Source organism: Toxotes jaculatrix, chromosome 15 (assembly GCF_017976425.1).
Source record: "Toxotes jaculatrix isolate fToxJac2 chromosome 15, fToxJac2.pri, whole genome shotgun sequence".
Lineage (NCBI taxonomy): Eukaryota > Metazoa > Chordata > Actinopteri > Toxotidae > Toxotes > Toxotes jaculatrix.
The window spans coordinates 9,846,291-9,874,250 of record NC_054408.1 but is presented as its reverse complement, the minus strand read 5'-3'; the positions used below and the strand labels follow the sequence as shown (position 1 = coordinate 9,874,250).

At 42.7% G+C, this 27,960-nt stretch overlaps 3 protein-coding genes across 5 annotated transcripts in view; all 3 read left to right on the top strand.

Annotated features, from left to right (window-relative positions):
• The first annotated feature begins 1,876 nt into the window (after positions 1-1,876).
• On the top strand, positions 1,877-13,367 carry gpr156 (G protein-coupled receptor 156). 2 transcript variants are annotated; one of them, XM_041058092.1, is made up of 11 exons: positions 1,877-2,069; positions 4,587-4,739; positions 7,773-7,900; positions 7,981-8,116; positions 8,203-8,313; positions 8,882-9,007; positions 9,263-9,358; positions 9,731-9,967; positions 10,725-10,883; positions 11,520-11,682; positions 11,863-13,367. In XM_041058092.1, the coding sequence occupies exons 2-11, from the start codon at positions 4,623-4,625 to the stop codon at positions 12,840-12,842; spliced, it is 2,253 nt and encodes a 750-aa protein (XP_040914026.1). In that variant the 5' UTR covers positions 1,877-2,069; positions 4,587-4,622; the 3' UTR covers positions 12,843-13,367. The 2 variants fall into 2 exon arrangements, with proteins under 2 accessions (XP_040914026.1, XP_040914025.1); XM_041058091.1 differs by having other exon boundaries at positions 11,520-13,367.
• Positions 5,336-7,610, top strand: LOC121194937 (zinc finger protein RFP-like). The gene is made up of 2 exons (XM_041058094.1): positions 5,336-5,409; positions 5,847-7,610. Exon 2 carries the CDS (start codon positions 5,849-5,851, stop codon positions 7,508-7,510), a length of 1,662 nt encoding a protein of 553 aa, XP_040914028.1. The 5' UTR covers positions 5,336-5,409; positions 5,847-5,848; the 3' UTR covers positions 7,511-7,610.
• Positions 13,368-15,937: 2,570 nt separating the features above from the next.
• gsk3ba (glycogen synthase kinase 3 beta, genome duplicate a) overlaps positions 15,938-27,960 on the top strand; it is a 28,665-nt gene continuing 16,642 nt past the window's right edge. Inside the window, exons 1-2 of one of the 2 annotated variants that reach the window (XM_041056977.1) lie at positions 15,938-16,794; positions 24,186-24,379. In XM_041056977.1, coding sequence (XP_040912911.1) covers positions 16,707-16,794; positions 24,186-24,379 — 282 coding nt within the window. In that variant the 5' untranslated portion in view covers positions 15,938-16,706. The remainder of the gene's footprint in view (positions 16,795-24,185; positions 24,380-27,960) is intronic. The other variant, XM_041056978.1, reaches the window with a different exon arrangement.

Genomic DNA, 27,960 nt, shown 5'->3' with positions numbered 1-27,960 from the left:
GGGCTGCCTGTCAGGAATGGTTCAACAGGAAATGGTGTGTCACTTTGCTTGTTTTTTATTTTGTTTGGTGGACTTCCAGCTGATACATGTGCACTGTATGGCAGTCCAGAAAAAGGTGGAGACCATTAGTGACACCTGTTTTTGGTAACTATAACATTTTAGTGTCAGAGCCGATCCCTGGTAACCTTGGTAGGATGGCGTGTGTCCTGTTTCATTCAGTCCACCCTCACAGCCAGCTTCTCCTCTTTGACTCCTGCTTTTTGAGTAACATCCCCGTGTATCCAGATAAAATATTCAAGCTCCCAGTAACCTGAGCGCCGGTGCATTCCACCTGCTGCTGGTGCAGTCTATCTTGAACCTGATCTTGAAGGAAACCTGAGAGTGATTGCCACGCTTTGGGTGTAATAGAGCTGGCAACAGATAATGCGTCCTTCAATAGGGTGCTATCGTGGTGTCATTTGATCTCACCATACAAGTGAAAATGATGAGTTTACAGGCTATTTTGGCCTTTGGTCTTATAACATGATTGTAATACTCAGAGTTCCCGTTAGCATAATATCCTATTAGTCAAAAGAGATCTTTAACATAAGTCAATGACAAACACCAAATTACTTTCCATTTTCATTTTTGGCTTTCTGCTGCAGCTTTTCACTAAGCTCAGTCCAATGGAAAATTTACTTGACTACTAGACAACGGGAAACATATTTTTAAGTGACCACCAACAAAGCTAGCATAGCATATTCCTGTTTTGTATCAGATTTTAACTCCAATGTTGTTAATTATCATTACCCATAGTGAAATGTGCCAAAAATTGGGTGAGCATTCGGAAGCCCAGTGTTAAATAAAGTCATCCCATCCTGATAGAAAGATCAGTGCTGGTTTCAACTGCTTCCCCTTTTCCCCTCAGGCACAATGAAGTTAAGCTGAAGTTGAAATTGAAACTTTCGGGTCATGACACTGTGAACTTTTCTGTTTTTGAAAATATGGTTTATCGTGGTATTTTGATGCCCACATCACTTTGAGTTAAACCCTGAAGGCAAACTACAGCCGACACAAAGTTTTTAACAACTGAGACAAGAATGCACTACAGACAGTTCTTAATGATAGAAACCAACATTTTAACATGGTATAAAATGGAAAATCGTGAACTTATACCACAGGCAGAAGAAAGAAAAGTGTGTGTGTGTGACTGAATAAGGGGAGGTTGATGAGTGCAGGAATGAATATCCACATATTCTCCCCTTCTTTAATATCTGTTTCCACACATACAGCTGTCAGTAGTGGTGACACTCCCTCATCAGGAATGACCCTGTGTGTAGGCTCACGCTGTAAATCTCCATGACATCTTAATAACACCTTCATGCTTCTTATGGCTGGCGGAACAAATGCAGAAATATCTCTGCTGGCTCTACTGCACTTAGAGAGAAACCTATTTTGTCTTTTGATGTGATTTATCACCCTGCACAGCTATTTTGCCCGTCTCTGTGCCATCCCTGTGGAGATTTGCCTTTGAAAAAAAAAAAGAGAGATGATGTGTGTTTCTCTTTCCATTAAAACAAGTGCTGTTATTCGGTATATTTATTTGCACTGCACTGTGGACACAGAGTGTGCCGCCCTGTCCCATATGCCACCCTGTCCCCTGGGGGCCCCTGCAACACGATGTACCTACTGCATGGATCACGGCACACACACAGACAGAGAGAGAGAGAGAGAGAGAGAGAGAGAGAGAGAGAGAGAGAGAGAGAGAGAGAGCGCTCACACACACACACACACACCCCTTCCGCGACACACACGCCTCCCTCCTTCCATGAAAACTCCGGCAGTCTGGTGAACATTTTCCTGAGTGACAGGATCTTATCGGGCAGTCGACCGGCAGTTTGATGGACAGATCAGTGTGTGGGATTCGTTCCAAGTATGCAGCGATGGGATTTTTGCAGCTATGCTAGATAAAACACCATCCAGTCATTCGTTTTCTACTTACATCAAAACGTTTCTGAGTCTTGCGCGATGGCGATGGAGTCTGGAGCGGGACGAGGAGTTGGGATCCACCGTGCGCTTTGGAGACCGAGGTTTGCTCTTTTAAACTTATTTTTTTGACGAGTTCTTTCGTTCTTCCCGTTACGTTTTACCTTAATTATTTTCTTAAATCGTCGTGTTTGTTACTTTGACATTTTACCCTGCGCCGATTGCAACTGAAGTGATGCAGCTGCGAGTGAGCACTTTTTTCTTTCTTTTTTTTTTTTTAAAGCAAACTTATCGCTTAAATGAACTAGTTCGTTACAGGTGTGGAGATCATACAAAATGTCAAACTATTTTGGCCTATATTTAAATTTTACATAGCATTAGTCATTGTCACACATTTTGTAAATGTATTTATGTCCATTGTCATCATCATCTTCGTCTGCTATTTGGCTTGGACTGGACGCGTGGTTCCAAACACAGCACCGGTGCAGGCTCCTCACTTCATCAAACATGTGTTTTGATGAAATGTAGGCACATGGAGATGACCGGTTCATAGAGCCAGGCTGTAAAAAGGACGTGCGCCGGGCCTGGGGCGGAATTTCAGTGTCAGTAAATTGCATTCTAACTCAGCTTAAAAGAATAAACTTATAAACGGATTACTGACTGAGGAGGAATGTTTCAATATTGGCCCCTGAACCGGGCTTTACATCAGGCAGTGCCTGTGGTTTCACCACTCTAATCTTAAAAGAGAAACAGAGAGATTGACAGGACAATAAATGGGTTTAGCTCAGTACTTTGCCAAAAGTTTTATGGCAAAAGGCCGTGTAAAACTCATTGTTGGGTGGCTTAGCACGGGGCCTGCTAGAAAAGGTTGAAATCTACCTGATAGTTCAGTAAATTCCCTTTACAAGTGAAAGCTAAACTGCACAGAGGTTAGGCCCGCCCTACATTTGAGTAAGACTTCCAAGGCCGCAGGTAGCTCAGGTATTACTTGCGGTTTAGCCTTCCTGACTTCAAAAGACACTCCTCATGACTATTCTGAACTGTCAAAACACGTCCATAAAACCTAACTCAGCCTGGGGACCAGCCCTGTGCTTGCTGCTTACACAGTGACCCCCGTGCTAGATGTTGGCCGACCTTTGTTGACCTCCGCAGGGTGGCGGGTTTTCTCGCAAACTGAAATCTGTGGAGGCAGGATTTTGAAAAACTGGCGGAAATGCCTCTCTCTGCCGGCTTTTCCTGCGGGAAGCAGCAGAACTGTGATCTAAACTTGGAAAGTGACGAAAGGACACGAACAGGAACTCCAGACATTTCCCAGATAGGGCTTCATTGTTCTGTTAACACCATTAATTTTTGGAAATAGGTCACTTTGGACTGCACTTTAATAGCTTAGACCTACAAGACGTTTCAAATAGAACATCTTCATGTCACATTAGTTGAATTACTCTTGTATGTTTCCTTCTTGTATTCCAAATCAGTTTGGTTTCTGATTACAGATTTACCACACTTTTTTGATGGATCCCATATTCTAACTATAAGAGAGCCCTGCAGGTTCTACATCTATACACTCACTCACGCTGTCTACAGACAATGACGAGACATGATGCCTAATAACACGCTACTCACATAAACACTCACCTGTCTGCCAATTTGTGTCAGTACAAGTGGTCTTACACCTCCTCAGCAACATGAATCTGAGTCACTGCAGCGTTCACACTGATCAGACTCTCAGTCTGTTCTAGGTACAGCTCAGAGTATCAAGTGATATTATGCAGCATAATTAAATCTGCAACATGTCAGTGCAGCACAGGAAGCCTCATAAAAATGCCTGTGGCAAGAGTGACAAACAGTTGTTTGGTGATGTTTTCAGAGTTTATGTCTTCAGTCTCAAATGCTTTAAATAACCGGGCTGATTGCAGATTATGTGGCCCTCAGTAAAACTGTAAATGATAGCCTTGGTATATTTCAATTGCAGTATTTTTTTTTCTCTAGTCTCGCTCTGTCTTGTGCAGAGATGTGTGTCACAGCAGAGTGTGATCTTGTGTTGGCTAGTTCACCTCTGTGATGACGTAGTGCTTGTTGAAACTGAAGATAAGCAGTAACACATAAGCTTCCTGCCACATAGGTCAAGTCCTGTTTTTTTCAATTTGTTTTGTGGTTGGAAATAATTAATACTTGATTAATGCATTTTCATTCTGACTTTAACTTAATTCAAATCTTAGTGGCTGTTGGGTTTATTTGTGACTCTGGTCCTTTTCCATGCTGGTGTAATATCAAATGACATCCATGTTTGCACTATTTCCCCTCCCAAAGGTTTCCGTGAGAGCACCACACTGTGGTGGCCACATGCCTTACAACAGTTTAGTGAATTATAGACCTGGAAATAGAAGCAGGACTTCACATAAAATATATTCCCCTGGTCCCCCAGTGCCTTCTGTTTAGTGGTTCAGAGAGTGCTCTCATTATTGATATATAACTATATGTTGCAGTGAAAATGTGTCTAAACAGGGGACAAAGGATTTTATGGCTTTGCTCTCTCAATGGATCTATTTACAAAGACTTATGTGTTCAATTTTCAAATGTCATCACACCCATCGTATCATCTTTTTTTTTTTGCTCCTCAGCATGTGTGTGTAAAAGTGGACAGACTGGGGCCAGTCATGGAGCCTGAGCTGAACTGCAGCTCTCACTGTGATTCCCCACTTTGCTTCATCCACTCAGGAGTCAACAGGCAGGAGGGCCTCGACATACTTCAGAGACTATGCAGTCTCAGCACGGTAATCTCTCTCTGTCTCTTGTGCACACGCAGCCTCATATGCACATAAACACACATGCTTATGATGCTGAAATTCAACAATAGCAAGTACATAAATATAGCGTACGCGTGACATCTGAGGCATGGAAATGCCATGTGCACACAGTTGTCTCCAGACATACATGCACACACGAATGGCAGTTCTATGCAGTGCTGACATATGTCCAGGCTGATATGTACATATAGGCAGACATAGATTAATAAAATCCAATCACTGACCAAGAGAATATTTCTGGCCGCTCCAAAAGGTCAAAGGGTAAAAAGATGTCCTGTGTATTTCACTTGAATATGTACTATTGAATTATTTGATACAAGACTCATTAATAATGTAAGACTTAAACAGTTTACTTGACATTTTTACACTACTTTCGACTGCTTTATTGAACTGAAGTCAGTTCAGTGGTAGAGATCTGGAAAGGTAACGGGGAAGGACTCGTGAAGCTATGTTTAGTATCGTCTCAGTCACCGGTGCCTTTAAGAGAAGAGTGAGTAGAGATCAGCAACATGACGCTGGCACAAGAGCGTGTAATGTGACTTTCCAAATAGAAACTGAAGCAGCAGAGACAGAGACACTGTGTCAGGGAGCACAAACACTCTGTTTTGCTCTCTGTGCTACACCACGTAGAAACCAGGTGAGTTATCGCTTTGATTTCTTTCACGCTTTGTGATGTTAATTCATGCAGACATAGGTCTCAAAGTGTAGATATCATCTTCACCCAAGGGGCAGGGAACAGTGAGATGCATTGTATTTGCTTTGTTGTGGTAATAGGTTATGTGACCAGATAGCATTTTAATGCACAGTTTTGTTTTATTTTATTTTAATGTCCAAACAATCATTCTTTATTATTGTCTGTTTAACTCCAATGACATGAAAACTCTCAGCTAAAATGAAACATCCTGTGATGAAATGTAACACCATACATTTGTTACTATTCATGGACATGGGCAGCTCACCAGGCACAACTGATTCTAGCCCTAACAGTATAGAAGAAAGAAAAAAAAATACCAGGAACAGAGCCAACTTATTCCCTAAAATCCCACCTGCTTTTCTTTTTGGATGTGTTCCCAGATATGGCTACTGCTGGCAGTGTGCTGTCTAAGGAGCATTTTCTTTGCCCCATCTGTCTGGATTTGTTCAACCAGCCAGTCTCCACTCCTTGTGGGCACAACTTCTGCAGGGACTGCATACAAGGATACTGGCACAGTGCTAATCTGTCGCAGTGCCCCATGTGCAAGCAGAAGTTTTACAGGAGGCCTGAGCTCAAAGTTAACACCTTCATTTCAGAGGTGGCCTCTCAGTTCAAGGAGTCATTGGAAAGAAAAGACAAAAAGGAAGCCAGTGATGCCAGCCAATATTCAGGCCATGGAGGAGAAGTTTCATGTGATGTGTGCATTGGAAAAAGAGTCGACGCTCTTAAATCCTGCCTGGACTGTTTGGCCTCCTTCTGTGAGACTCATCTGGAGCCCCATCATGTTCTAGGCACCTTCAGAAAACACCACCTGATTAATCCCACCATGAACATGCAAGATAGGGTGTGTAAGAAGCACGAGAAACTCCTGGACCTGTTCTGTAACACTGACCGGACATACGTGTGTCAGCTCTGCATCAAGAGAGACCATAAGTCCCATCACACTGTTTCTATAGAGGATGAGAGCAAAGACAAGAGAGCTCAAATTGGAAGGATAAATGAAGAGGTGGAAAAAATAATTCAAGGTCGACTGCAGAAAATCAGAGAAATCAATCAAACCGTTGAGCTCAGCAGAGGAAACACAGAAAGAGAGATTGAGGAGAGTTTGCAAGTCTTCACCAAACTGCTCCACCCTATCCAGAGAAGCCAAGCTGAGGTGGGAGAAGTGATTGGTGCAAAGCAGAGGCAAGTTGAAAGCAGGGCCAGCGGACTCATCAAAGAGCTGGAGCATGAGATCAATGAGCTGAGGCAAAGAAGCACAGAGCTGGAGCAGCTCTCACACACTGAGGACGACTTTTACCTCCTCCAAAGTTTTCCAGCTCTCTCCACACTGCCAGCCACCAAAGACTGGTCTGACACTTACATAGGAAGTGCTGTGTTCGTGGGCACAGTGAGGAGAGCAGTCAGAAGAGTAATGTGTCAGCTAGAGGAAACTGTAAGGGCTGAGATGAAGAGGCTGCATGAGAGCGAATTTCGAAGGGCTCAGCAGTGTGCTGTGGATGTAACTCTGGACCCTGACACAGCCCATCCCAAACTAGTGCTGTCTGAAAACAAGAAACAAGTGTATCATGGTGATGTAGCATTGAACCTCCCTGACAACCCCGAGAGATTTTACCCCGGCGTTAGTGTTTTGGGAAAGGAGGGTTTCTCCTCTGGCAGGTTCTATTATGAGGTCCAGGTGAAGGGGAAGACAGAGTGGGATATTGGAGTTGGGCTTGAATCTGTCAACAGAAAAGGAGGGAATATTCTAAACCCTGAAAGAGGCTACTGGGCCCTGGGGATGAGAAAGGACAAGAGCTACTGGGCACTCAGCAACACTCCTATCTGTGTGCCGCTGGTTGAGAAGCCCCAGAGAGTCGGGGTGTACGTGGACCTGGAGTGGGGGCAGGTTTCTTTTTACAACGTGGACTCTGCTTCTCATATTTACTCATTCACAGGATATTCATTCAGTGAAAGACTTTTCCCCTACTTTAACCCCCGCCGGAATCATGGTGGCATCAACTCTGCACCTCTGATCATCTGTCAGTGTCTGAAATCTGCTTGAATGCTTTCATCTGTTTTTTAATTTTATAATGTGTCATTTTCAGATTAAAGTTAGCAAGGCTCCAACACAATGTTTGCTGCTCTGTTTGCCTCAATAAAGTTTTTCTTACTCAGATGAGCTCTGTGTACTTTTTTCTGTTTCTTTTACACTAAAGAGAAAGTTTAGAATACACATACGCCATAATCAAACAATGTAGGTGCATAAAAGCTACATCTGCAATATTTCAGATGTGATTTTAAGGGGTTTGCATGTGTGTGTGCAGGTGGCAGTGGAGCTCCCACGGCGGTCCCTCTCCCCAGTGCTGAGTGGTGTGGTGTGGACGCTGCTTTCTTGTGGCATCCTGCTGGCATTCTGCTTCCTCCTTTTCACCCTGCGCTTCAAGAACAACAGGTAATGTGCAAAGAGAAATACATACAGTAAATCAACATAAAGATCCATTTACTGAAATGTATGGATTGTTGTGTCCTCAGGATAGTGAAGATGTCCAGTCCAAATCTGAATGTCCTGACTCTTTTTGGAAGTCTCCTTACTTATAGCAGTGGCTTCCTATTTGCCATTGATGAACAACCACTCTCACATGGTGGATTGTCTACAGCTGTGGTACAAGTAAGCTCCCCCGTCATCCTCAGCACTCCATTATATTGTTGGGTAAATCACAGTTAAAATTAATTATGCAGTGCTTTCTCCTACAGGCTCGAATGTGGACTCTTTGTGTCGGGAGTACCTTGGTCTTCGGCCCAATTTTGGGAAAGACGTGGAGACTGTACAGAGTGTTCACCCAGCGAGTGCCTGACAAGAGAGTGGTGAGCATGCTTCTCAGGCCTCCTGGCAATCTCATCTGTCTTCAGCATACAAAGTTCATGACCTCGTACCATGTTTATTTTTGTTGTCCAGTCGCTCCAGGATTCATTTTTATTGTTGACTTTCATAGCTTCCTTAGTCAACATATATCACATGATGTTTTTGGTCTCACTTGTTTGTGCGTCTGTTTCTTTAACAGCTGGCAGGATATCTCAAAATAATGGGCAAAATGATAGACTTTTTGCTGTGGATTCAGAAAGTTTTTAAAAAACTTATTACCATTACTTCCTAGGATTTTTCAAACACTTCTGTTACATCTTCATTACCTACTATAAGCATTTCTATAAATAAATTCTAACATGTTTTCCATGGAGTATTTTGATACGAAACTGGATATACTTACACAATGTTTTTTTCACGGTTAATTTCAAAAAGAGTCATACCTAAGTGCTATGTCACCAGGGTAATGGAGAGGAATCTCCCAAAGAGCGACTGCATATGGATGAAAATACTGTCTGGATAAACTGAGCTTGTTTTTGATTTGATCTGTGACTCTGCTTTTTCTCACAGATCATCCGAGACATCCAGCTCATGGGCATGGTGGCTCTATTGATCCTCTTGGACATGATGGTTCTGACCACCTGGAACCTCACAGACCCCATCAGGTGTTCACGGTCTGTCGGAGCTGTTGTCAAGGTAGAGTTGAATGGTGATTTTTGTGAAGCTGTAACACAAGTTGTGATTTTGATTTGTTTGGTCGGAGAACAGTGTGGGTACTATAACATGTAACACAGCACTTAATTCCTGACCATTTTTTTTAACTGACTGCTTATTGCTGTCAAATTATGATAGTTTGATTTGTATGAAATTGCAGAAAAGAGTGATTCTGTGACTACAAAATCACAAACTCCATCAGAGCTTAAACTCAGTACATGATTTTCTTTGATGTAGGTGGTGGAGAGAGACATTTCCTACTCTTTGTCTCAGCTGGACTCTTGTTCCTCTGCATACTCAGATCTGTGGGCTATCATTATTGCTGTTCAGAAGGTAAGTAATCTCTGTTCTATTCAAAAGCAGAAGGTTGGGTGAATAATGGGAGATGAACAAGATTAGAAGATTAGAAAACTAATCTGTAGACTCAAATCTCTGGCACTATATGACTCTAACCTCTGAAACAACAATGAATGAATTATACATATTTTAACCCGTGTTACTGTTTTAGGTCCCACAACCAAAAATACCTTTATTTTGTAAAATAAAAATTTAATATGAACTACTACTGAGGGCTATCTCCAGTACTTATCTATCTCCAGTACTTACAAGAAACTAACAGAACCCAACATTAACAAAAACATGTTGCTTTACGTTTTTATTTTTGTTTGTCCTTTGTCTTTACTTTGTTCCTGCATCTCTCTTTAGGGTTGTCTTCTCCTCTATGGCACTTACCTGGCTGGGTTGACCAGCAACGTCAGCCACCCTCCAGTCAATCAGTCTCCCACTATCATAACAGCCGTTACCTTGGTCACCATCTCCTCAGCTGTGGTCGTCCCCGTGTCCATCTTCTTGCACGGCTGGCCCAACCTGGTCTATAGCACTGTGGCTGGAGCCATCTTCATTTGCACACTGGCTACTAATTGTATGCTGTTTGTGCCTCAGGTTAGAAAAAAGAGCCCAAAAACATCACAAGATAGACATACAAGATGCATGAATGTGCTGAGGAAAAGGTGTCTTAGAAAAACACAAAACCCCACCATATTTATTTATTTATATGTTTATCAAAAGAAAGTTTCTTTAGCCTTGGAAAACACCTCTAACATTTTCTTGTTTCTGGTGATGACACTCTCTCTCAAGTACAAACCACTAGGGAGAGGAATTATATTTTTTTAGGTGGAACTGTCAGGCACTCATGTGTCAGGATACTCTGTCTGGAAACCAGCCACAAATACAGACAGTCAATCAGACATGCAGCTACTGGAGACAGACAGACGTGTGACAAACAGACAGATGAATGACAGATGCGTGTGTGACTTTTGCGTTTTGTTTTGACAAAACTAGTAAATTCTGTGGGTGACTTTGGTGCCCACACCTCCCTTTTCCATATGTGTGTCGGTTTGCCATGTCTATCAGTGGAGTGTGACTCACACAGAAGGTGTTTATGAGTCAAAACTACGTAGGCTGTCGAAAACAGGTTTATGACTCTTTAAGTGTCTGGAACCGGGTTTATGTTACGATAAAGGAATGCATCTCCAGTGGAAAGGAAGGAAATATCTGAACAATGACTAATGCACTCAAACACACCTGGACAAAAGATCCCATGTCAAATGGTCCTGGTAATATTTGCTACTAGTGTGTGCATTTCTTTAGCTGAAAGTCAGTGTAAACATCTGTACATTCTTTCACTCACACCATGCAGCTGATCCAGTGGCGGCAATTTGAAGAGGATCAGAACAACCCGGCGCAAATGGCCAAGTATTTCAGCAGCCCCAGTAAGAGCCAGACGTCTGTGTACAGCCAGGATGAGATCTACTTCCTGCTGGGGGAGAACAACTCCATGAAAAAACTCCTTAATGAGGTGCTGCAACAGTCTTCCACAATACAATCTGCCATTTAATAAGAAGGACTTACACGACACTACACTGAATTTGTGTGAGCATATCTTATGAAGGCGTTGAATCATTTCATAACGTAGCGATCCATATCCTTTATTTTGATTTGTTGATTTAGATTACACGTCACTTTGACATTATTCCTAGTGGTGTGTAGTCTTCAAGACCAATTAGATCTGTTAGTGTGGCTATAGACTGGCCCTGTTCATACCTGGCACTGATTTTCATACAATACAAAACATGCCTTCATGCATAAAATTGCCTGTTCTTGATTATTCATAAGACACAAAGCCTTTTCAAGTGAGACCAGCAGAGGGAAATTGTGGCATCTAACAATAGCATGGCAATAGCATGCCTTGAAAATTGGCTGGAATGTTTTTTTTTTTATTATAAGAGTCAAAAATAAATATAAACTACACCGGCTGTTTCACAATATGTTGACAGTTTTTTCCCAGAGCTTGACTGTGCTGTTTGTCTCGCTTTAAACCACCCACATACAAAGAAACTGTGCAAATTTTGTTTAGAGGGAGATTTCTCTACCAGCATTTTTTTTCACTACATCTCAAAATATTTATTCTCGTGTTTGTCATTACAATTTCCAGAAAAACGCTGTGATTGACAGCCTGCAGGAGCAGGTGAACAACGCCAAGGATAAACTCCTGCGACTCATGTCAGCCAGCCAGCCCTGCGAGGACCAGGACATGGACTCCTCTAGCACCAACCTCAATTCCTCCTCCACTCAGACCACAGAACTTCAATCTTATGGTCCCTCTTCTTCTTCTCTACCTCAGAGAGACACTAACTCTCTTCTCTCACCCCGTCACCCCATTACACCATCTTCTGAACATCCCACTGCTTCAAACCCTATTACTTCTTCCTCCCCTCTCCCTGATGATATGTATGTGGGCGAAAATCAAAAAAGTGTCTCTATCTCTGGCCTTGTAGACAAAGACACAGCTGAGTCCAGAACAGGGGAGGATCTCAAACAGCCTGTGTCCCTCCCATCCTCTGGATTACTCAGGACAGCAGAGGAGACTATTAACTTTGTCACATCCCTACAGTCCCATAGAGGGTTAAAGCCAGTTCAGGTTGAAACTTTAGGTAATCACACTGGCCTAACATCTCAGCTAGGACCAAATGCCAGACCAGCTGGTTTTGTTAGCAGCGAACAGTTGCAGGAGATTCTTCAGGAGCTGAGCTTGGATGCAGTCCTGGAAAGCGCACTTCGATCTCCCGGTCAAACAGCAAGGACAGCCTCTCAGCTAAAATCTACAGAAGCCCCCACACTCTCCCCCCTCTCCCTTCGGACACCACGTTCTCCTCATCCACCTGTTCTGTTCCGTTACCCCAGCATCTCCCCCTATGCAATGAGGAAACGTCGGCCACCCTTCAACTCATCCAGAAGAGGTCTGACCCCTCCCTGCTTCTATGCAGGTTGTGGGAAGATAAGGGAAAACTGTGAACACCAAAATCCAGGCAAGCACCATGATGAGGTCTCTGTGGATGGTACCCTCCTCCAGGTTCACAACGGTGACCTTGAGCTAGAGGAGGAGGAGGAAGCAGAAAGGCAAGGAGTGATAAGAAAATGTCGGAGGTGTGTTTCAAGGCCTCACAGATGTTCAGCGTTACGTTGTGCAGAACAAGTTCACACAGCTCAGCCTGATGTGGAAGTGGATGCTGACAATGAGCAGCCCCACAGACATATAAGAGACTCCTGTGGGTACTGGGATTCAGACTCCAGCAGCTCAACAGACTACTGTTACTATCACCGCCCATACTGTGACTCCTGCCTGCAGCGGGGATCGTTCCTGTCCTCTGACAGCTCCTCAGACTCCTCTGACAGCGAGTACGAAGGCTACACCGGCTGCTACGGCTCCCTGCATCCTGTAGTATTCAAAGAAGACCTCAAACCCACCTTTGTATGAACACTGGTTTACTGCACTTTACAGGTTCATCCATTTCCACCACTTGAATTTATGTCCTAAAGAATTTATATTAGCTTTGAGGATAGACAAATTTCAATGGGCATAAAGCTAATGTGCATCTATTATGGGAGATCATTTGACTCCAGTTTTCAATAGGAATGTGTTTTCTTGACAAGAAGAGAGGGTTGGCATTCCTGAATGCTGCATCCTGGGACAAAGACTGTTAGATTTGTGAAATGTTTTGTAGGCAAAAGCACACAATGCTGTTTACTTTTTAACATTACTTATGGCCGTATTGTATATTTCTGCTGTCAGATGAAAACGGTTACATTCCAAAAACATCTAAGTCTGACATTCAAAATAACAAATAAAAAAGCCCAGAAAGCAAGTTTAAAGGTTTTCACAGAGCAGTTGAAATGTGCACTAGATTAGCTATTATGCAGATTCTATATTTATTTTAATATTTATTCGAAGATGTTTTGGTGTACAGAATTGTTCCGTCTCCTTTTTTACTGTTTCACATTGTCATACCCATTGCTTAAAATGTTGTTATACCAATTTATTGCATAGTCTGCATTTTGTTGTTTAAGTTTTTCTCATTTTCAAAATGCCCTACATTGTCAATACAGCGCTCTACATTTCTTGTCACATGCTCGCCAGCTATAGCTGGTTTATGAGATATCACACCATGTCAGAGCAGCTAGCGAACAACAGGTCTCTCCTATCACTTAATTATTTTCTCTTTATTACTGTCCTTATTCGTTCAGTGCACATAGTGTGTGAAGGACACAGTTATCTGAATTGTAAGGCTCATGTGTGGGAGTGTGTGTGTGTGTGTGAGAGAAAGCAAGTGCCCTGTTGACCTTTGATCTTCAAGTCATCACCTGTTTTTTTTTCTTTCCAAAGAAACTCCATACCACTTCATGTTCATGCTGCATCTTGTGCTCTGTTATGCTATAAATGAGACACCACAGCATGAACAGTCAAAGTATATAATGACGCGGAGAGTTTGCTATAACTTTAGATCTGTGGCATGTAAGCATAAATATAAACTGAAATATTAAAAGTGGACAAGGCCCCTCTATAAGACATTGTAATTGTAATTGACCAAATTACCACTAAGTAATTGCCACACAGACAACCTGACACTTCTGTGGCCCTTGAGTGCCAGTTGCCCATTCTACCCGACTCATAATTCAGCCTTGTCTTGATGTTAAATACAATACTAAACCTGACCTTTATTTGCCCTATTTGTGGTGAAAGCATTATCCTCCCAGTATTAGGATATTTGCCAGCCTCCAGGTCATGTGACTTTAATCATGGCCAAAGCACTTCCTAAAGACAGATTCAGGAGTTTTCATGACATCTCTGCAACACAGACAAAAACAGAATAGTACCTCTACCCCTCTTATTTGAAATTTCTCTTTCCTGACTTGCCCTTCTCTCTCTTTCACTTTCTCCCACTATCTCCTCTCTGTATATTTTCTTTCCATCTAATGGGAAAATGTGTGTTTGCCGGGGGAGGTATCGCCATGAAGGGAAAACAGCGCCTTGCATTACTTCTGCTCAGCTGCCTGTTTTTTGAGATGCTGCTGTTCTCCATTCTGCATATAAACCATTGAAGGGCAGCCTGGGAGAAATCCCCTTTGATACAGAGCATAACAGAGTAAAAATAGACCACACAAAAGACCGACTACTAGCATCACTCTAGGAAAGACTTTCCTGCCAAGCTTAGATAAGTGACCTGCATTCTGTTTTAGATGAGGAAAGCTGGCATATTGAGGAGTTGAGGAATAAAAATAGTTGTCAGTCAGTCACACATATTTCTTTGTCCCAATAACGCAATAGCCCATGGTTATCCACCACATGGTTTTAAGTCACTAGAGAAGCATAAAGGATTTCTAATAAGTTGCCCTTTAATAATGGGTTAAGTTGTAACTAATGGTTATAATAATGGTTAATAAATCACCTACTGATGCTTTGTTGTTCAGTTAAAAGCCATTATTAAGAACATTTTGGGGGCTTGCCAGACTGAAAAATCTCAGTGGCTGACTTGACTTGTGGCTTTGTGAAAAAGAGCTATACAGGAGTGGATCCAAAATCCATCTATTAACAACTTATTAAGAATTGATTAATGTCCAAGAAAATGTGTTGACATGAACAGGTGTGTGAATGTTGTGGTGACATGTGGATGATGTGTGTAGAAAGCTGACATGATGATGATCCACAGCAACAGAAGGACAAAGTCACTCTGCCCATGTTAGAGAGAAGCTCATTGATTAGGACACATCTGATTGGATTATCAATGATTTTATCTACATGATTGATTCTTTATTTAGGTTGAGTCACTGCAGTTTGTCAGAGATCAGCTGTGCTTCTCTGGTCTCAGCTCTGAAGTCCAACCCCTCCGATCTGAGACACCTGGACCTGATGACCTCAGAGTTAAACTGTGTGTTTGTTAATACAGCTTGGTACAGTTTAAAGTGCTTCACAAATTAAAAATTAATAGATGAAACTACAGTTAAAATGTCAAGGACAGAATAGATAAGGATGTAAAGGCGAAATTTACCTGGATAAACAGTTGTAGTTAAAGGGGAGCCATGCGCATATTCGCACATGCATGTAAGTTACTATGAATTTAAAAGTGTCGAGGAGAGACGGACGATAGGCTTTTGTGACTAACATAGCAACAGTGCTGCATGACCACCGGTGCGCTGTGACAGCTGGGTCCATTTGAACTGACAGTCTGTTTTCGGAGCTCCATTGGCCGACCAAGTCATCCATCCTGGGAGCGGATCCGCCCATTGTCCCTGTCGCGGCATGGGGAAAAGTCTTTGAAGTCCTGAGGGCGGTTCCAAGCAAATTGTGCCATGTGGTGCTCAAGAGCGGCGTTTTTATTGGACTCGAGGAACACGGGTAACGCCCATTTCTGAAGGATACCCTCTATGATTGGCTAAATCCACCACCCCAGATTCGCCGTTTGCGCGTTCACAGTTTTCCTATTCCCCGTCGCGGGTTACGTCAGCAGCGTGAACTTCCTTCCACGACGGCGGAGCAATCCCTGTAACCCTTTACGGAAATGGCGTAGCTAAGGTGCGCAGCGACAAAGACAGCGAGCCCGAAACCTATGGGGAAGGAATAAAAAAAGAAATTCGGTATCGTCGCACTCTGCACTTAAAGACCATCATTTTCTGAAGAGCTCGCTGCCCCGGGGGCCTCGGTAACGACACCGAAATTTGACGGCGGCGAGGGCGGATTTTGAGTCAGCGTAAAGCCTCTGAATTCGTTAAAGAAGACTGTGGCAACTGGCAGATTTTCCGTTGGACGGTCTGTAGGCTAGGGTATAGCGAGGGAGCCGCCATGGCAGTCGGATCATTGAGCCTCCACATCGGGATATGAAGAGGAACTGCATGTGTTCCGAATCGCCAAGAAACCGCCGCATTTACCCGTGATCCGCACCGGATCAGCGCTCTTAACATCTGAACTCACCCTTCTTCATCTTTGTAAAATTGATTCCGCTTCCAGAAAGAAATCGCAGTTGGTTTTAATCGGGGGGCCACAGGGAGAGGCCAGATTCATGACTATTTTAGTCGGAGACGTGTCTTCAAAGGCCCGCTGAAAGAAAACCTGGAATATAAGAAGGAAACGATGCTCTGATTCACCGCTGGTGGGAAAGAAAGGGTAGTTTATAAGGTGATACGAACTAGTGTGAAGGATCGTGGGATTTCTGCCTGTCCTCCCTGTGAATTACAGTGATATTCATTTACTGGCATTCTCTTTGGATGAGAAGGGTCGGCGAATCGATCAGTCCTGCCGTTTAGCAAGTCACAGTCTCCGAGGCGAGAGAATCAAAGGGATTGGATCATGTCGGGTCGGCCCAGGACCACATCCTTCGCGGAGAGCTGCAAACCAGTGCCGCAGCCCTCTGCTTTCGGCAGCATGAAAGTCAGCAGTAAGTACACCACTGTAATTCTAGAGTAGCCTGCCTTTTCTGCATGCACCAGGCCCAGTGTGGGCTACACATCCTCGCTAAATGTCTCCTCACTAACCAGGCTGAAAATGTGTCAAGCGGTGTATGACGTTAGCTCCGGATAGCTTAGCCCTGCCATGTATCTGTGTCACTGCCTGAGATTGGCCGGTGCTGAGTAGCACACACACACACACACACACACACACACGCACACGCACACACACTCCCCTTGGCTCGGCTGCGTTGTGATGCGCCGCCGCGGGGCCGGTCAGCCTGGCCAGGGTTTAGCAGGCCGCGCCGGGCAGTGCCGGGCCAGAGGAAGGTGGTGTTGGCATCGGCCCAGGTCATAAACCAAGCCTCCTCCTTTTACTGCAGATCCGGTCTGATTATTGTGCATTTAAATGTAGATGATGGTGTATTACAACACAGCATCTTATACTTAATAAGGTTAAAGCGATAGGGCCGGTCTGTTACGCAACTGTCAAAGCGGAAGGTGCGTCCATAGTTGACTCGGGCGAAACTGACGTGACGTGATATACTCTGTGGGCCGTGTCAAAAATCAGACGTCGAGACGACTGGAGGGAGTGTGGCACAGTATCCCGTTCATGAAGTGGCACCGTGGCAGAGGCTGGTTATAGACAGGCTGCTGAGATGAAGCCAGTCGACTGTCCAGGGCCTACCTGCTCTACAAAGGAGGCTGGCAATGTTGGTCCATAGACGAGTCTCTTTTAATTTCTGCTTCATATGATCTCTGCTCGGTATATTGCACTCATCATCTCTAACCGGCATCTTACTGCGTTTTGTCACAGTGTGTGTGTTTCATAGACTGCAGATACTGCCAAGTTATAGAAAGCAGATGTTACTGTAAGAGCTCAGTGTGTTTCTGCAATGGTGATATGTGACTAGACGTCATTTAGGAGTTTCATCTTAAAGTGATATAGCTGTAAAAGTTACAGTTGTGTGACTCAAATTTGAATTTACTAGACTGTTCTAGCTTAATTAAATTATTTTTGAAAACCACAGTATCCACATTATTAAATACCAATGACTAATGACTATCCTGGCTGGAAACGTCTACCTGCCTAGCTGCACCCTTTTCTTATCTAACATACAGACACACACCTGGGTGTGTGTGAGGAAAAAGTGAGGCTGTTAAGGAATGTTGGTTTTATTTTGCTTCGGGGCCGTGATGTGATCATGATGCGTGTTAGTGGGATGAGGCCTGAGGCTGAGGCTCTCCTCTGGGCCTTGGCACTGAAAACCACTTAGTGGACTATGGCACGCGCACACACAGAAAGGGAGAAGCACTCCCATTCCTAACCCAATGCCTCTCTTGCCCCAGATATGGGTGCTGAAGCTTTGGTGTGTTCCTGTCAGTGTGGATCGCTCATGGTTATGTTGCTGTTCAAGGGAAAATGCTATTCACTTCAAGAAATGTTGTACTGGTCAGTAAGTTGGCTAAATGTAAGAACTCTAGGACTGAGAGTCTCTGGCCTAATTGTCGTGCAGACATAAGCTACTGCATTAGCAGAAAGTGCGAGGCTGACCTTGTGGTCTTAACACTGCATGAGTTTTACACCAGTTTTCTGCTGTGATTTCTCAACCTGAAAAAGAAAGAGGCTCATCTGGTAAGTCAGTATATCATTATCAGTCATTAAAGGCTGAAGCTGGACTTGCCCAATTAACTTGGTGTAAAATAAGCTGCTTTCAAGAAGCAGGTGGGATTCAGTTTAATAGAGAAAAGTAGAGTAGTTGATTGCTCTGTTGTTCCCTGTGATAAAATTTTAATTTGTGAAGCATTTCATGAAATGATCTCTCCAGCTATATTTTACACAAGAAACACAGGGAGACTGGGACACCAGGAAAAAAGCTGGTTAAATTCAAGAAAATGTGAATGTTTACAGGAAAAGTCTCTTCTCATTTTCAACTATGGCTTTGTTTGCCTGCTTTCTGCCGTCATGACTATTGATTGCGTTCAAAAAGTTGATAATTAGAGGTCCCCTAGATCAGTGGGTTCCTGTACCTTTTTGCCGTTCATCGTCATTTGGGCTTCAGTTTGAGACATTAGATCCAATAAAAATCCAACTAAACCATTTTTGTGCCATTTATGTCTGTGGAGTTGCCAAGAAATCGACCAGGTCAGACAGAGGAGGACTCTAATACTTTATGGGCCAAAAAACAACTTTGCCTGGTGAGCAACTTTCATTGGTTTGAATGAGTTATTCACTTCTCTTAATACATGCACAGAATGAAGTGGTTAAGTAACATATTTTAACGCAATCTATTCTAATCTTGATAAGGACTGGGAACAGAAAGGCACTTGTTGAAATAATCAGACTTCCCTGTCTAACTGGTGTCCAGCCGATGAACAGGATTCAGGGTTTGATTTGGTATCTGTCGTACTGGCTGATACAGATCCTCTGGGCTTGTGGATCGACAGATTTACGTAATAAAAGCAGTTGCACTTACTGGCTTAAACAAAACCTGTGGTGTTAGACCTGGGTGAGTCAACCCCTTGACATAATATCAGTAATGAAGTATGAGAACAGATAGTGGCTCTGAGTATCATAACACTGGGATGTACTGGAGTTTAAATAATTACCTTTTGGTCTTAAAGGTTGAATTACACTTAAATATACAGTTTGTGGACTGTATTTGTGGTTCTGAAGGAAATGACAGGATTATTTAATGTTACGTGAAAATAATGATTTTCCCCATCAACAAATCACCACAGAAACCGATATCAAATAATGAGACACTGACACTGTGTGTGTGTGTGTGTGTGTGTGTGTGTGTGTGTGTGTGTGTGTGTGTGTGTGTGTGTGTGTGTGTGTGTGTGTGTGTGTGTGTGTGCGCGTGCGTGCGCGTGCGTGCGTGTGCGAATAACTTGGCTGATGATCTCAAGCAGCTGGAGCCGGTGTGTATGATCCTGGAGATCACACCCATACACCACCCCCTACACATGCAGACAGAAACACACACACACACATACATATGCATACATACATTCACACACCCACATGACCACTCTTAGGTTTTGTTTTTTGGGATGAGGCAGCTGGTTAGGAACAATAAGCGGCTTGTTTAGCATTTCAAAGCCACAGATCTCTCTCTCTTTCTCTCCCTCTTTTCCTCTTTTCTTCCCTTCCCTTTCTATCCCTTTCTCACATTTAGCAAGTGATGATGGGAACAAAATTAACTAATTAGATTTTTGATTCCAAAGGAAACAGTGGGACTTGCAGACAAGACAAGAACAAACTAGGATTTAAGGGAGAACCAAAGATGATCAATCTCTGCTCGGACCACTGTGTGTAGTCAGTCTGCAGGCTGCACACCTCTCTGATATCTAGAAATCTACGCACCCACATCATGTCTGGTCGAAAACACACCGATACCTTGATGTCTCGATGTAAGCGTTGCTTGGCCAAGCTTGCTGTGTATCAGCGGTGACATTCCTGTGACGGGATGCTCCAGCAATGTAGGGAATTATCTCATCAGCTTTGCAGCAGTGGTGGAACACTTTGCACGAGTGTGTGTGTGTGTGTGTACCTGCGCACATCAACACAATGCATGCATGCTTTTGCTGGTGGCACAGTCTATTTTGTTGTTGAGGAAGTTAGCATGTCTTTTCATACATTCCTTACAAGTGATACTTTGACCTGCAGTCCACAGCTGCTATGTATAAAAACCCATTAACATTCTGCACATTTTGTATTTTGAGACCTATTAAAACGACCAGTATTATAACACTGTCTTAACCCAAATAAGTGCTTTTGACACTTTTATGTGATTAAAAGGCTTTTTTATATCAACCTTTTTAATTAACTTCAGTGATTGAATCCACAGCGTGTGTGATATTATAATTTAATCGCGGTAGCCACAAAGTTAATAAATGCAGTATGTATATATGCGTGTGATTGTATGCATTTGTTTGCCAAATTTCAGGGAGGAATGAACATATGGACAGATTGGCAGGTTCACATTCTGTGACATTTGCTCGTAGTGATACAACGTGAATGGTGTAAAAATATCCCTCGTCTTGTAGTAGATACATGAATAATGTTACCACTACAACCTGTTGGTGTCTCATATATTAACACTGCAAATTCTAACCCCGCTGCGTGCTCTAAAGTGGGTTGCTCAACACGTCAGGGTATTCAAGATTTAAGTCACTTGACTTTAGCAAAGAATCCCTTTGTTTTTGTCGGACAAAACACATACACATAAACTCCAAAGGGAAGGGAAGAGGATTAATGTTCCTCTGGTTAATAATGAAAACCGGTATGTTGTTCAAAACTTTCTAACTGTAGGGAGACAAACTGCAGAGTATCTGACTGAGATGACAGTTGAGAGTTGTTATCCTGTTGACTCTCTGTTATGGCTTTGCTGTATGTTGACATAATTTCTGAAACACCCAGTCAGATACTAATAATGTTGGATTATTTGGGCATACGTCTTGAACAGGGGACACATGCATGTCAGAATGTTACTTTTAGTCTTATACTCTATTTGTGAAGAAGCGAGTAACAAAAGATTTATGGGCTCAAATAAGGGTTAGTAAGATTTTGAGCTTGTGAAATTATGTTCCGAAATAGATTCAAAGCCTGCGATTGTATGTGGCCCTTTGTAAACCTGTGAAAAAAATGCTGCATATAAAACGTTTGTGAACATGTAGAAAAGATTTGTAGGTGGAGAAAAGAAATTTAATAAATGTCCAAATAAAATTTCCCCGTCTACAGACACAAAGAGAAAAAGAAAGGCTTCTGCGAGCATCTGAGTACAGATCCAAAGCAGAAAACTGTGATTGTTCCCACACTGTGTGTGTGACGGTGAAGTTACATACATTCAGTTACATTTACATGTCACAAAACACTGATGTAAAATGATTTAAAACTGTAAAATCCAATTACAAGTTAGTTGATTTTTTTTTTTTTTGTTTATCGACTAATACTTAGATTGTGTCTTAAACATTTTGTTTTGTAACAGATTTTGTAGAAAAACATGCTCATGCATTTTGGCATTAGAGACAAAACAGGCAACTTCAAAGTATACTGAGCCTCACACGTGTCCTGTAACTGCTCAACAGTAGTGGTTTTTTGGCTTTACTGTCTGCACACATTAGCCGTACTCAGTTGTGGCCTGAACCAGCCTGGTGACCTGAATTAGCTATTGATGCCTCTGGCTAAAAGTTCCAGCAGCTGTCTTCTGTCTCACTTTGTAGTTGAGTAATACGGCATATGTGCATGAAATCACGCCCTTTTATTTGTCATGCTAGTTATTTTGCTGTGGCGAGCTGATTGACAAAGTAACCATGGTAACGCTGAAAACGCATGTCTCAAGGTGCTTGTTTGATTGTATTTCTAGTCGGTTTTCTGATGGTTCACTTTGGGGATGACTTATTTTAATGGAAATTTCATTTCACACGTGAAGTGAAGATTATCCTCCACTAGTCGTCGGCTGCGATTGTGACGATTCCCTGTCAGTGTAAAATGAGGGGAAATCTGTGTGAAGATTGACAGATTATGAAAATGATTTTTCAGCTTTACCAGATTAATGTGTGAAAGGCCATGCTTCACACAGCCCTCCAATCAGTCACTTACAATGCAAAAAATGCCATTTCTGATTGCTTGGTCATCCCTTATTTGCATTGCTGTGAGATCTTACTGTGAGCTGTGTGTGCGTGTATGTGTGTGTGTAAGTGTGCACAGACTTTTCTCACGGTTTGAGGAAGTGCAGAGGCGTCATAGAAATGGCCCTGCTGGAATATGTAGGCAGAGTCATATTCCTTTCTCTCTGTCTCTGTGTCACACACACTCTCTTAGGAAGTCTATTTCTGTCGTTAACAGAATCCGTCCTCAGTTTCTCTTTCTAGACTTGGTCCTGGAGAGTAAAGTTCAAACCCCTCACCTTTTTTTTTTTTTTAACTCCCTCCCTCCCTTTCCTAATTTTTTGATCACGTTTTATATCTTCAAAAATTGGAACACTTACTGGTCACACAAAACACAAACAAACAAATAGGAACATGCACACGTGCAAAATGATTATTTTATGCCTGGGCTGGACATTGAATTTTTTTTTTTTCACTATTCAAAATCAATAACCCTGCTTGAAAGTAAGCCCAGCCAGTGAGAATGCAAAATGGATTAGACCAGTAAACCTCTGTGTTATTGTCTCAGTCAAAACATTGACTTTCTAGTGTTAAAATAATTCGAGCCTTGCAGGGTTAATTAACCTAATCAGTTTGATGGTTTAAAGCTCACACACAGGCGAGTCAAAGGCCTGGTAGCCTGCCAGAAGTCAGCATGAAATGGTCTTCAACCCATTATGGATAGGTTGCTTTGGCCTGCCAGTGTCCTCAGCCTGGAGGTGGTCTGCTGCCACAGCATACTGCATGATGTTTCTATTAAATAACACCATGCCATGGTTATTAAGCAGCACTAATCCACCCATCAGCATGATTTTGTACCCGCTGAGAGCTGTTGACAAATATGTTTGGGTCTTTCTCAGCAACTCACCTAAAATTAGGCAAATTCAACAAAGAGGTTTTGGTTATTTTAGGTGTACGGATCCTTTGGCTCATAAACAGCCGTTTCCTGCTGCAGCTTGTGTGAAAGAAACATTATACTAATAAGACATGAGCCTCCTAGTAGGGATATTGATTTAGAGGGGATGCATGTATTGCATGGAGGATTTGTTGCATAGTGTGTGTGGAAGTTTTGGGATTTCTTTGAGAGTCTAGAGGCAGCACAAATTTATGCAATACACAATCTTGCGTGGTTGTCCTTTAACTGTCAGCTAATTTGAACTTTAGCCTTTGATACCACCATGGAGGTTGAGCAGAGCCATCCCCTGACTGAGTAGGGAAGACAGTATAAAGAGGAGCATGTGAAAAACAGATCCCCATTAGCATGCATTAGCATCCCAAAGATACAGAGTCTAATTAGCTTATAACTGTGCACTGATAACAACCCTGGGCATTGCATTGGTCAGTCTATACATTATGGTTGGTGAATTTGTCCAGTAGGTATAGATCAAGAAAGCTAGGCCTACTGTATGCTAATCCCTATTTGATGCATTGATTTGTATAAAATGCCTTGTGTTTCCTGGTTTAAAAAAAAAAAGATTTATAGTGTCAAACAATCATTGCAATCAATTTTAGTGTCTTTCTGTCTGTATCGGTTAAGAGAAAAGTTGCATAAGTTACATTGTCTTTGCTAGATATTTAATTTTTGTTAATGTCCCACCACTCAAAGTAGAATTGCATTGTTTGTTGACAGTGTTTTTGTTGGGACTTTTTTTGTTTTTTAGCTCGAATGCTGTGTTTCACCTCAGTCATGGTTCACATTCTTTTTATTCTATCTTTCTATCTTTAGGGGATAAGGATGGAAGCAAAGTAACAACAGTTGTGGCCACTCCGGGCCAAGGCCCCGACCGGCCACAGGAGGTTAGCTACACGGACACTAAGGTTATCGGCAACGGCTCGTTCGGAGTTGTCTACCAGGCTAAACTCTGCGACTCTGGAGAGCTGGTGGCCATCAAGAAGGTCCTGCAAGACAAGAGGTTTAAGGTAAAACATTCACACAAACAATGTACAGCATCTCTCAGCTTACTCTGCTTTTTTTCGTCAGTAATAGAAAAGAAACCAAATGGACAGAGGAGGAAAGCAGCATGCGCTCCAAAAAGTGATGATAATGCACACAAACGTGCACTCACGCTCTCTTTTCTCCTAGTTATCGTTCTCTGTTTTAAAATTTAGCAGTGTAACCCAAATAGCGATTTCTGGCATTAATGAATGTGACTGAGTAACTGTGAAAGAAACATGAATGGAGTGATCTTTCACAAGAACAGTGAGATCAGAGAAGCTGCAAACACAAGAGAAAACAAAGAAAAAACTTCTCAGCGTTTTGCTACTAACATATCCCTGCTTTAATGTGTGTATGTTCTTGCAGGAAGTGTGTGGTAGTGGTGGGAGGGTCTTTTTGTCCACACAAACAAACTTGAACCCATTAACTCTCTGTCATCTGTCAGGTTTACTTCAGTTGCCACCGTGGAAATGTCATATTTCCTTCCAAGCAAACCTCTGCTGGAATCCACCTCCTGTGCTTTGAATAGATTTGACTGATGGCTTTTTGTTCCTCGGCTGGGGGCGACATTGTCTCTGCTCCCTTGGTCAGGGTGGGGGGGCCCCCAGTGTCCCCGCTGCTTGTTCACAGCTCACAGATAAAAGAGCTGAGACTGCCAAGCCTGCAGGACAGCTGTTTTGATTCTCATTAAGTTTTATAGGCTCAGGGGTTAGGAGTGCATTGGGCTAGGTGAAACTGGATACGTGTTCAATATTTTATAGAAAGGGGACCAGTGACAGAATTATACCTGATATTTTGGACATATAAGCTACTTTTATTAAGTACACCTACATTAAACTAATGCAGTCTAATACGGCAGCCCTGCAATAAATCCGACCTTTATGAAGATTATATTAATGAGGGTGGCCTCCCTCATTTATAAAAATGGGGTGGACAAATTATTAACAACACCTCTCAGTCAAATACAGTATAATTCACTGGCACCACAACCTACAGACTGCAAAAAGTGTTGAATCAACACTTTTCTTAAAAAGCTTTAACAAAACTAAATATTATGCAGGCTTTATTTTAAGGTTGTATTAGACTGTTAGATTTAGACATGTCCACCTAATACACTACTAACTGTGATATTCACAAAAAAACAGATACCTCTTCACGGCAGAGAACTGAGACAGTTTTGTCCAAGGAAACACCTGCTATAGAAAAAAAGCAAAAGGAAAGTTTTTTGTGAACGTTATATCCAGGGTTGCACTGAACTCGCCTATACACTCTGCATGTTAGTTTGTTCTGAGTCAATATCACGTGTCCTGGCTTTTACAGAATAAAGCACACACAAGTGCACCATTAAGATGATGCAATACAATGTGTGACTATCATATTTTCTACATGTGCGGGGCAAGGGGCGAACAAACAGGGGGCAGCATATTACCACAAAGTTGGGGTGTCCACCCCTGTTGTTAAAAACAAGGAAATGAACCTCCCCCCTCCCCTTCCCCTGTGCCATAGTCAGACTGGAAATCGGGCAAACCAGGACAAATCACAGTGGGCTGCCGCATTGGTGGGCTGGTGGACCATCATAAAATCCATAAAGGTTTTAACGGCTCTCTCTGTGTACTGTGTCATTCGGGGTGCGCATGAGAGCTTGCTGTGTGCGTGTTGTGGGACTGGCCTCACTGACCACTCACAACCTAAGTATTAACCCCTAACCCTAACTCTCATGTTGAGCTAACGTTAGCTTGAATAAATCTAACAGCATTTTACCAAACCTGCATGGTTTGGGGAAGAATGTTTTCCACACAGGTTTACCTTGAAATCTGATTATGGAACTCGTAGATCAGTCAGAAGGACAGGGAAGATGTAGTGGTGTCAGGAGTAGAAGATGAACCATGAGAGAAGCATCTTAATTTGCTTTGTTGCTGAGAGTTAGATGTGAGTGTCGATACCACACCATGCCAGTATGATAAAGATGAAGCTATGGCCAGCAGCCGGTTAGCTTAGCCTAGCACAAAGTGCAAAAGGGGAAACAACAGCAGGCTCTGTCCAGAAATATCATAGTCCACCTACTAGCACCATCAGTCCATGGTATGGACTTTTCGCTGTAAAAATAACCATTAAAGAAATAAAAAAATAGGTAATTTAGATCTATAGTATGTACTAGGTCTATCAATGAATTATCTTGATTCTAATTTGATTCACTATCCCATTTTTTACGTCTGCTCAGGAGAGTCAGGGTGTGTTAAGCAAGAGATGATGAGAAGAGTGATAACAGGCTTCAAGCTTGCTGTGTGAGTCACTGACGTGTAGTCATATGTGTTTGCTTGTAGTGTTTCTTTTGCCCTGGGACTGCTGTGCTGAGCCAACCGGTTCAGCTAAATACCTCTAAAGCTCAATGCCCTGGGCTTAACCTTTTGGAGGTTCAACACGGTCTTTCAGAGGGTGCTAGTGCTGCACCACCCGAAACCATACAAGATAAATGATGGCACGGTATGGTGGGGGGGGGGTCGACCATCTGTCACAAAATACACAATGTTTGTTAGGTGTGTGCACACCCGCGCACACACTCTTTGTGACTCTGCATGGTATCCATGGTGAAGTCATATCCTGCTCTTCCTGTTAGCTCTTGATTAGCCTGTGGTTAGCACACACTTGGAGTTTGCGTTTTTAAACCTCTCAGCGGTCAGCAGAAGATCACACAGTGTTTTCTTCTGTTGGTGCTCAGTTTCTTTTTTAAAGCAGACCCTCCACCTCAGCAGTCTTTCTCTCTGCGTGAGTTTCCTTTTCTGTCTCGTTGCTCCTACATGCTCGGCCGGTCCTTCCCTGTGAACAGCTTGTTACGAAAAATGAAGCAAATGAGAGCTAAGACTCCTCACATGACTGCCAAGCACGCGCCATCACGTGTGTGTACCCCGTTACACACAAACACATAACCAAACACCTGCGTTCTACTTTTTTCTTATTCCTCCTCTTCAAACGCCTTTTCTCCACACTTCTGTTTTTTTCTGTCTGATTGGGTGCTCATCTGTGAAGTGAACCTGTGTGAGCAGAACCGTACTCGTCCAGCATGTGTCAATGCTTTATTTTTTTTCTCCCAGTTACGCACACACGTGCGTGCACACACGCACACACTAGTCAAACATAGTAATCATGTGAATAGGCTCTGTGTTAGGGTGTAGCTGATGAATGTATGAGAGAATCTTGGTGGGCTAACACTCTGCTCCAAGTGCATTATGGGATGGGTCTTTCTCCCCTCCCAACTGAGGGATCACATATCACCCGATTGGAAAATGGATGCGTGCATTAGAACCCACACTCCTTCTCACACACCCCGTGAGAGCATGTCTGGTGGTACTCGCTTTTATGCAACATTGTGTTTTCTATAATTTTCTTATTGTCAACAATACCATAAAAAGGAACAAAACCAACAGTTAATTTATTTGACTAACAAGTATTCTGTGTGTAGTCAAAGCCTTGTACAGCTTATTCCCCTGTGTTAAAGACCTCCATTGTTGTCCAAAGACTATTAAAAACATATCAATCAGCTACACTGGGTGACATGTTTCTTCAT